Below are 10,351 nucleotides of genomic sequence, written 5' to 3'. Positions count from 1 at the left end.
ATCACTCATTCAGAGTCACCAGGAGTGGGAGCCAACTCAACAGCACATAATACACACGCATTTCCTATACTGTCAGTCGCTGTTATTCCAAGGGAGGGAGATAGAAAGTGTGAGAACCCCAAAGCTCACTTCATATTTTTAATCAGCATGAAGAAGAAAGCAGGGGCGTATGCAGGGTCTGGTCCAGGCGAGCAGTTGTCCACATAGTTCCTACAGATGGTCTGGGCACCCCCCGCTCCACACTGCACTGTATCTATAGCTACTCCCATAAAAGCAGTCTTTTAGTTAGGACTGAAATCAGGGCAGAGGCCCGATGTACAGAGTACACTGTATTATTCCTGGCAGGAAAGGTACGCAAGTGGTGGCAGAGCACAGGCACTCGGTGGTGGAAAGGGCAATGTCCCGGGGAGGTGGGGCTCCTACATGTACAGTCACTAATGTAATAAAATACATATTGATGCAGATTCTAGACCACATGCTCCTCCACAGGCATGCTTTCATTTAATCACCACAACTTAAGAAGTGAATGATGATGATAGTGTTGGTGCTCTCTCCTCCATAAAAATGAAGAAACTGATGTGACCAAGGCTACATAGCTGCTATTTAATGGACTGGAATTCAAGTCCACAAAGTCCACTTCAGAGCTAGAATCTTAACTCCGGTTTCTAATGCCTTGTGTGTTATGTGGGGTCAAATTAGGAAGTTGAAAATTTTTTTTATAATTACAAGAGGAATGGGCATGAGAAAAGGCTAGTCAACTGATATCCACCTGCAGGAATATTTATGCTGGTTAGAAATTCACTTGGATACCTTTCTCAAGTTGGGGGATCTCTGCAATGAACTTTTGGGTGAGTAGAGTTATGTGCTCAGCCAAGTGGCTGGCTGGCCTTTCTCTTGTTCACATCTACAATTCATGGCATGAAGTACTTGTAATTAGAGGCACCACAAGCAGTGCCCCAGTTACCAGCGTGCCTAAATGTCACAGAAGGTAAAACTGGGAGCTAGGGCTGGCAGGAGGTGATACATCCCACAAGAGGCAGGTATGAAGGTTTGGTTGAGTGTTCAATAGGTGTTATGAGAACTCTGCATTCTCAAGCATACTCCTCTGTGCCCCACTGGTGCAGGTTAGGAGTGACTGAAAACCACCCACTGCATTCTCTAGAGAACACAAAACAACACTGGAGGCCTCGTATAGGCAAGTCAACACAACCAGGAGACACAGCAGGTCACACCACAGCAGTTTCCACCTGGGGTCCACCTACACATACAATTATAGCTATGTTACTATAATTAGTTTGCTTTGAAATTCTAATTGTTTTATTTTATGCATTTAAAGACATTTTGGCAGGTTCATAAACTCTACCAGGCTGCTACATAGATCCAAGGAACAAAAAGCTTAAAAGTGCCCGGCAATGGAGAATAGCTTTCTAAATAGTGGAGCCAGCCTGAAACACCAAGATGTAACTATTACTGATGACAATCTTTCCTCTTGAGAAAAGTCATAATCCATAGTCTGATATCACTACCATCATACAACTACCACATGCAGAGTTGGCCTTGTTGGTGACAAGACGGAGACCACATCACTGATCAACTGATGTTGGCCTCCATAGAGGGGAGCTAAGACAAAAATCTCCGCCTAATATACCCCAATCAGTCAGGGCTCACTCCATTATACATGTGAAACAAGTAATTACTCTGACTGAAACATTCCCAATATTTTTATCTTGTTTAAGTTTCCTGAATGTTTCAAAATAATTACTTAATTTTTCCATATAAGAAAAATTTTTAAAAAACAACATAGACCAGATGGTCTGCTGGGTTTGTTTCTTTCTAGGAGAGTGAAGACCAACATATGCAAAGAAAACAGAGATGGCCTGTCCTAATCTCTATCCAAACTGGTGCAAGATAGCGGAGCATGGCCAAATCAAAACAAAAACTAATTCAAAGGAAATTCGTATTTTTCCTGGAAAGCCATTTTAATACTATCCTAACTATGAATGTGTCTGGCCGTCTCAGATTTAATTTCGTATTAGATTTACACACATACACATTCAAAACCCTTTATCAGGGGAAAAAGGACAGGGGACAAAGGAAAGATAATGTCAACCTTTCCTCAATAATTTTTCTTGACTCATGCTTTAAGATCAAAGTAAGTAATTACATACAAAATCTGCACTCCACAATAACTTTAGATTATGAATGATGTCAGAGGCGCAAATAACAAAGACAAGCACAAATTGGTTAATTTAGAGTCTAGTATTTAAAATACCACATTTTCTGATATTGTCAATTTGAACTGGTGCAAAATGAGAAAATGCATTTCAATTCAGAACACAAAGTATTTTTATAAATTGAAAGTAAATCAGAAATACTCAGGGTTGTTTTTAAAGCTCCTCCATTTAGAGGTCCTATGTGTCCTCCAAGCCTTTATAGACATGAGATTGATATTTTATAACATCAAGTTTCTGTTCTAAGTTTCCGTGTTTTAAAGAAATAGGTTTGTATCAGCTAAAAATAAAGTATTTTTAAAATTTAACCAATAATTCTTTTTCAGCAATAATTGATTAGCATATTATGAATGTTTTCAGATGCTGTTATAGAAAATGTATAGCGTTTATTTAAAACTAAAGTATGCAGATTTGAAATACTGTTTTTTTAAAAATCTAACTTTCAAAAAGAAATCTAACTTTCCTACAATGTTGTTCTAAGGATCAATTAGAGGAAATGGACAATATTTTGTATGATTTTAATGTTTATTTTATATTTTGTTTCTCTTATCTTTTTTTTTATTGCTGTCCTGCCCACAGAAAGTGGAAAAAACAGAATCCCACCGAAAACTTACCACATGATCTCAGAGAGGTCATGAGAGGTTAGTATCTCACGTTTCCAAAATCTTTGGCTCTCATACTGATGTTGCCTAGGTAAAAGCTGAAATAGGAGTAGGAAAAAAAAAAAAAATAGCACAAATTTACCTATTTAGGCCTTAATAGATTTTGAATCTTTGATTTCACCGATTTTAATCAGGTTAATGATCTAGTAGTGTAGTAAGGACCTAAGGAGCCTTCATAACGTTTACAGCATGGGCACAAATGCGATTTATTAAGGTGACACTGTAACATTTTCATAGATTATATGCCCCAAGAAAGCATATGCAAATTATAAAAATTCCCTCTATATTTTGATCATTTTCTTATTTTTTATTTTTGTTTTTGTTAATCCTCACCTGAGGATATTTTTTCCATTGCTTTTCAGGGCGTAGAGGGAGAAAGGGAGAGAGAGAGAGAAACATCGATGTGAGAGAGACACAACGACTGGTTGTCTGTTGGTTGCCTCCTGCACACGCCCTAAATGGGGCCAGAGAGCGAACCTGAACCCAGGTACATGCCCTTGACTGGGAATCGAATCTGAGACCCTTCGGTGTGCAGACTGACACTCTACCACTGAGGCACACCAGCAGGGCTGGATCACTTTCTTAAAAACACAGCCATGCACTGAATATGGTCAATGATGGTCCGCATGTATGACAATGGTCCCATAGATTATAATGAAGCTGAAAAATTCCTACTGCCTCATGACATCGCAGCTGTTAATGTCACAGTGCACTGCATGGCACAAATACATACCACTGCGTTACAAATGCCTGCAGTACTCAGTACAGTAAGATGCTGTGCAGACTTGCAGCCTAGGAGCAACAGGCTGCACCATGTAGCCCGGGTGTGTAGTAGGGTATACCATCTAAGTTTGTATAAGTATATTCTAAAATGTTTACGCAACAAGGAAATTGCCTAATGACACATCTGTCAGAATGTACCACTGCCATTAAGGGACACATGACTGTAGATAATTCCAGTCAATCATTTAAATGAATTTTAAAAATGCAATGAATAACGTGTCACTAATTGGTACAATACCAGCGTAAATATTATAGGACAATTAATAATTAATGTAATAAAAGTTATCCTGGAAGAAAAAAATCAATATATTTCAAAATAATTTTAAGCTGCTACTTCAAAATAGCATTTGATTTTAAGGTGACAGTAAACTCAGAAAATATATAATTCAAATAGTTTTTAGTTTTATTGACAGGTTGTGGGTAGCTTCTTTTAACTAACTTGCATTTGTAATCATGCTTCTTAAGTTACTAAAACAAACAAAAGTAGTGTGATTTAAACTCAGTCCTCGAATAGTTCATTCTGAACCCAATTTTTTTCATAGTTTGTAGTTGAAAATTCTAATGCTGCTATATTAAGGACAGAAAACTGTTTACAATATGCATATTTGAAGAAAATAATATAGTAATGTAAAATCACACAAGGCCACACCAAACCATTCTTTTTCAGAGGTTTAATTTTAACTAATGAATTTTAAATGATTAATACAATAGCAATCCAAATCTTTGCTTATTTTCAATGCACAAACTACTTTTTGTAACTTGGAGGTGAAATAAATTCTCTTCACCAGAGCAATGCTTTCCCTCTATTTATGGTCTTTTTTTTCCTTTTTTATTTTTATTTTTCCTTGAGTCCTTTTTCTTCAACAGTTTAACAAGTCACTTCTGGTCTGGCTAAAGTGCAATTCTAGCACAATAATGTTTCAGCTTGCAAGGAAGAACGCCCTTATTGAGCTGATAAAACTCCACCAGCTGGATCAGATCCGTGAACCTCGTGTGGCCATCGTCCAGCGTGTGGAACATCTCGCCATCGTCTTCCACCTGCAGGAGGAAAAATAACAAACTGCTAAGAAGGGCAAAATAACCAGGACAACCCCATTCTACTGCATACTGTGTCTTTTGATGCTAGAACTGACGTTTATAAAACTAAAAGACAGTGAAAAGAAGCTATGGCATGCCTACTTCTTTTCTGTAACTTCACTTGCATTTAAAAGAAATACCATCTGATCCTAGGATAAGCAATGTGGCTGTGCTCTCTCTACCTCTGTTCTTGCAGTGTTCTGTAATTAGAATAGTATGACTACTCTGAATCAATATACAGTGAGAAATCTGCACTAGTCAGTGTATTAATGATCCCACTTACAGCCATTAATTTCCATTTCTAAATGTTGTCTACCTATCAGGCTCACTTAGTGTATTAAAAATGAATATTCGCATAATGTGAGTCAGTACATTGATTCTGAAGCAATCAAACATTATGTTAATGGGATGACTGATTTTTTTGTGTGTCAGTGAGATCTTCTGGCGTTAAGTAATTCATACTTGCCAGGGACATCTTTCACGTAATCAATGAAGTAGGGAAGATACTTCATATAGACTTTGGATAACTCCAAAAAGAGCCCATTCAAAAAAACACCAGCAATTTAGCAATCTCATGTAACACTTTCCTGAAAGTAGAATAATTCTCTATTCCACACTACGTGGTTCCAATATACAGATCACACGCACGCACACACACACACCAATAGCAGAAGCAACAAAAATCCCAAAGCAAGTTGTGCCACTCAGAAGCAGAATTATAAAAAATTTTTAAATGTACTCAAAATAGTTTAAAGGATCTCCAGTTGTGCAACAACTGAGTATCCATCCACAATGATTAAAAGCAAAACTAAAAAAACAAAACAACCCATTCTGGGATAAGAGAGAAGAAAGGGCTTTAAAATAATGGATTTTAAAGAATTGCTAGTAGAATTCAGGAGGAAGAATCTTTAGTGGCCTTTTAACAACAGGTGGCATGGGGTCTATACAATATTGCTAAATCATATTTCATGGGAAAAAGAAAATTTAATTTTTACAATTCCTGTATTTCTTATATTAATTCAAACTCTTAAAACCATTTATGCCAAACTTAACTCTAGTCAAAGCACAAGCTCCCAAATTATATTTAATAAAAGAACCAAAGAAAACCAAAGTTTCTGAAAGCTTATGCATTAAAATCATCTCTAATATACGAATGTGAAATCACAAATTACTTACTGGTATGATTTGAAAGTGCTTTATTTTTTGCGCATGACTCATTGACAGTACGAAAGTTTTGGGGTTACTCTGACTATCCCGTACCAAGAAAACTCTAGAGAAAGAGAAAGAATTTCAGTATGTTTCTACATTTACTTATGGTTTTCATAGAAATACAACATGTGACGAATCCAGAAAACCTATGCATAAAGGCAGCCAGAGTTTTCTTTCACTGTGAATTCAATGATGGGATTACCTAACATGGTAAACAATATGTTATAACATTACCTTCTACTATAAAACTGTGATTCGTGCTTATTTTAATAGGATAAATACAGAGCCCATTTGTCAGACTGTTTGCTAACAATAACCAATATAATGCTATGGTGGCACCAATAATTAGTGCTGTGTCCTTTCTCCAGTGGGAAATTAGGTATTTACATTTAACTGTTACATTTACACATTAACTGTTTTGTACAGAGAATGGGTCATTAGCATATTGTCATTTTAACTTCTGGGTCATACTAGGCCCTGAAAGAAAAAATTATTTAAAATGAAATAATTTTTTAACCACCTCTTCTGGATCCCCTTTTTTCTTTTGTTTCTGGTTCCTACTGTTACATACACAACAGAAAGTGAGAAATGAATATATTCTCAAAAAAATCAATCCTGAAGTCATTTATTAAATGTTTGAGCAAAATATTTTAAGGTAAATAAACACCCAAAGAACATGTACTTTAACCTTGAAGAATGCAGCAGAAAAGCCTCTATAATGTCAGGCTAGAAAAACAAGACATCACCTAATGGCCTAAGATAAAAGTGCTGCCTGGTGTGGATTCTTACTCATGGGCAATACAGTGCAAAACCAGCTTTGTATTAATGTTGGCACACAGACTGTGCAAACAGTCCCCACTGGTGACTTCAGTACTAATCTCAGTGTGCCTGGGCAAAGAGGCAGCCAAATCTGAGCCACCATAGATGTCTGATGAGATTATCCATTTCACCTATGCTGTGTGGGACCCCTGACATTACATCACTGGGAGATGAGACAAAAGGAAGTTTCACTGGTCAATCAAGTTGTAGTTCTCTCCCCATTTCCGAGTATATCACCACTGCCACCTAGTGGACTGCCTGGCAGCATCACATCTTTCCAAAGGAACGCCAAAAACACATTTTTAAAAATTAAAAATGTAAAGATACTACCATTCTTCATGCAGTTACTTGATTCAATTTTAAAAAACTGGCTCAGAAAGAAGGGAAATTGTAATCCTACAAAACATGTTATCTATTCTTTGTGGTTTGTTTTTTTGGTCTTATCAGATTTTAATTCCGCTGATTGTCCAAATTTATATCTAAAAAGAGTGTGCTCCACGAAGGAAGCATATTAAAATCTCTTCTTATTTAGAGTCTAGTGGAATTCTGACTTGCTATTAATAATCTTCCACGTGAAGATTCATTTTTATCCAAATGTCAGTATTAAATCACCTTGAAATCTTGTCATCATCTTAAGCCAACCCTTGAAAGACATAAGATCCTGTCACCCCTTGTTTAAATTGATGCTGGTTTCATTTCTCATCCAAACCTCAATACAGCCTTGTTAATCTGTATTCCATTTGGGAAGAGAATTTGGCTAGTATGATAGGAAGGACCTGAAATACTTTCAGAAAAGGAAAATTCTTTAGATTATAAATCATTCATAATACGTTTTATATTTCTCCTGTATCTTCCATGGTACCCCACTAAAATATAACATGAGCAACAGTCAAGAAGTACTCTTCTTATAGGTTTATATTACTTTAAGCTTTTAATATAGAGAGAGAAAAAAATGGAATATAAACAGAAAAGGGGGAAAAAAAGACGACAGTCTAAATATATAAAGCAAGTTTTTATTTAACACACCCTGCACCAAACTTTAATATTAGTGGTCATTAGTTAATAGCAACCTATTCAGTTATCTGTTCACTTCTAAACAAATAATAACAGATGAAAAAGGTATTATAAGTATTGCTAGGATACATTGGCAGCCATCCTTATAGAGCACAGTCACTTTCGTTTTAATAAGCCGAAGTCAAACACTCTGTTGTTGAGTAATTACTGACCATAGCAGAAATCAAAACCACGACAGTTGGAAGTGAAACTTACCCGTCCACAAGTCCTTGCTGAGTAATCAACCGCTGAGCTTCATCTCTAGAAATTCGGTGGTGAAACCACGGCTGGGACCGGTGGATCGCTGAAAAACAGAATACAAAGCAATGTATGAAAAGACCACCGTTCATCACACGAACACGGACTTCCCGCCGTAACCCTCGGTGACTCCGCCTAGATCACCCCCACGCGGTCCCGGGGAGGGGACAGGCAGGCCTACCCATGCTTGCGGCGGAGCTCTGCGAAGAGGCGGTGGGGCTACCATGAGTGCCCAGGCGCAAGCATCCTTTTTTCTGCACAAAGAAGGAGAGCATTTCAACTTTCTGGGTGAAACAAACTCAAATCATCAATATTTTTAAAGAATGTGAACCAATCTGTACCCTCCATGCGAGTCCTTCTTCAACGGCAACGGAAAGGGCTTCTGTGGGATTATCTATAACTCTGCTTTTCTGGCCTGAGAAGTCCATTGCTACCAGGGAATTCTCTGATATACTTCTCTGGAAAAACAACAACAACATATTTTTGCTTTACCATGAAAATATATTTGAAGTTATCTTTCGGTGCTTTGCTGGCAATACGTTTCCATTCTAGAATGTGGTTCCGAAGGCGGCTAGCAAGAAATTAAAATGTTAAAAATGCACACTCAAGATAAATGGTGCTATAAAATAGTTTGGTTAAATAAGTTACACAGTTATTAGTTAAGGTCACTGAATTGTGTTGAGTAAGCTTTCAAGGTAAGCGTGCCTTTCTCCTAAAACAACCCTCTCTTCATATTCTCTAGTAAAACAGGAAATCACCAATTTAGAAAGAAATTTTTAGCCCTTCCTGTGGCTAAAAAGATCCATTACTTCTGAACTCATCTTCCTATTATGCTTTGAGATTCATCAATTATCATTTAAATGTCAAATCTATCTACTTATGAAGCAGCTATTTATTAAGATTCAAGATACACTAAAGCTATAACAAATTGACTTATATCACTTTAGAAAAAAATAGTAATCATTTTATAACAGAACTACAACATGTATTTTATCACCTCAACTTTCATCTAACTTAGAAAATCAAATTTATTTTAAAAAATTCAGATAACTCCATACTATTAAAGTTTTATTTGAATTAATATATGAATAATTTTTTATCTTGTGAGGATAACATAGCAAAATGAGACTGCAAAAAATAAGTGAATGATGCAAGAAGAACTGATATAAAAAGAAGACATCTTTAAAAAAATCATATTAAACAAATAATATATTTTTGCTAATTGTTTTTTGTCAGATACTTTTCGTATTTTTTGAATATGAAAATAAAATATCCAAAATCTGGACTTTATTTTCACTTTTTATTTGTTTAGGGCTCTACTTCACAACCATCTTTTTAAAAGTATGCCACCCCAAGTCATGCAGTTTTTAAGAATTAAAACTCTCCAAAAGAGCTTGGCCGGTGTGGCTCAGTTGATGGGGTGTCATCTCGTGCACCAAAAGGTTGCGGGTTTGAGTCCCAGTCAGGGCACATGCAGGAGGCAGCCTGTTGATGTTCCCCTCTCACATCCATGTTTCTCTCTCTTCTTCCTTCCTCTCCTTCTAAAAATCAATTAAAAAAATTTATTTTTTAAAAAGTTAACTTTAAATTAAATTAAATAAAACTTTCCAAAAGAAAAACCATTCAAAAACAGCGTGGACCAATGTTTAACAGTTATTTTCCACTTGTAATAGAGATGCAAAACAAAAAATAGAAGTCTAATGGTAAGTGAGGAGCCAACGTGCATCGAGAGACTCCTTTAAGACCACTTTAGCCCAACCGGGCGTGGCTCAGCGGTTGGGCGTCGACCTAGGATCCAGGAGATCGATGTCTGATTCCTGGCCGGGGCACATGCCCGGGTTTGAGGCTCCATCCCCAGTCAGGGGCGTGAAGCAGCTGATCATAGACTCTCTCATCATTGATGGTTCTCTCTCTCTCTCTCCCTCTCCCTGCCTCTCTCTGAAATCAATAAAGATATATTAAAAAAAAAAAAAAAAGACCATTTTATATCTCTCCACATGGATTCAGCCATTCCCAGCCTGGCCTAACAGACCATAGTCACATGTGTGTTTGAAACCTTGTCTACACAAAAAATTGGGGGGCCCATTTATCACCGCATCACACAGTGCACTTTATTAGCAAGTGTTATTTCCTCTTTGAACAATGCTGCAATAGTCTACAATCTTATTAAGGCTCATCTTTACTTCTAGAGAGCCGGCGTGCAATCTTTCATTTGTTGCAGGAGCCTGCATCACTGACAGCTGCTCCTTCCAGACAGAC

The 10,351-nt window shown here is 37.0% G+C and overlaps 1 protein-coding gene across 3 annotated transcripts in view; it reads right to left on the bottom strand.

Annotated features, from left to right (window-relative positions):
• Positions 1–2,248: 2,248 nt before the first annotated feature.
• The window catches only part of GRB14 (growth factor receptor bound protein 14), a 134,914-nt gene continuing 126,811 nt past the window's right edge, over positions 2,249–10,351 (bottom strand). For all 3 annotated transcript variants that reach the window (XM_081143267.1, XM_081143266.1, XM_081143268.1), the window contains 5 exons: positions 8,434–8,550; positions 8,274–8,346; positions 8,051–8,138; positions 5,930–6,023; positions 2,249–4,714 (listed from right to left, as the gene is read on the bottom strand). In XM_081143267.1, the coding sequence (XP_080999393.1) occupies positions 4,568–4,714; positions 5,930–6,023; positions 8,051–8,138; positions 8,274–8,346; positions 8,434–8,550 (519 nt within the window). In that variant the 3' untranslated portion in view covers positions 2,249–4,567. The remainder of the gene's footprint in view (positions 4,715–5,929; positions 6,024–8,050; positions 8,139–8,273; positions 8,347–8,433; positions 8,551–10,351) is intronic.

Source organism: Miniopterus schreibersii (genome assembly GCF_964146895.1).
Source record: "Miniopterus schreibersii genome assembly, chromosome: 7".
Taxonomy (NCBI): domain Eukaryota; kingdom Metazoa; phylum Chordata; class Mammalia; order Chiroptera; family Miniopteridae; genus Miniopterus; species Miniopterus schreibersii.
Note: the sequence above shows the minus strand (reverse complement) of the source record. Positions and strands in the feature narration are given on the sequence as shown.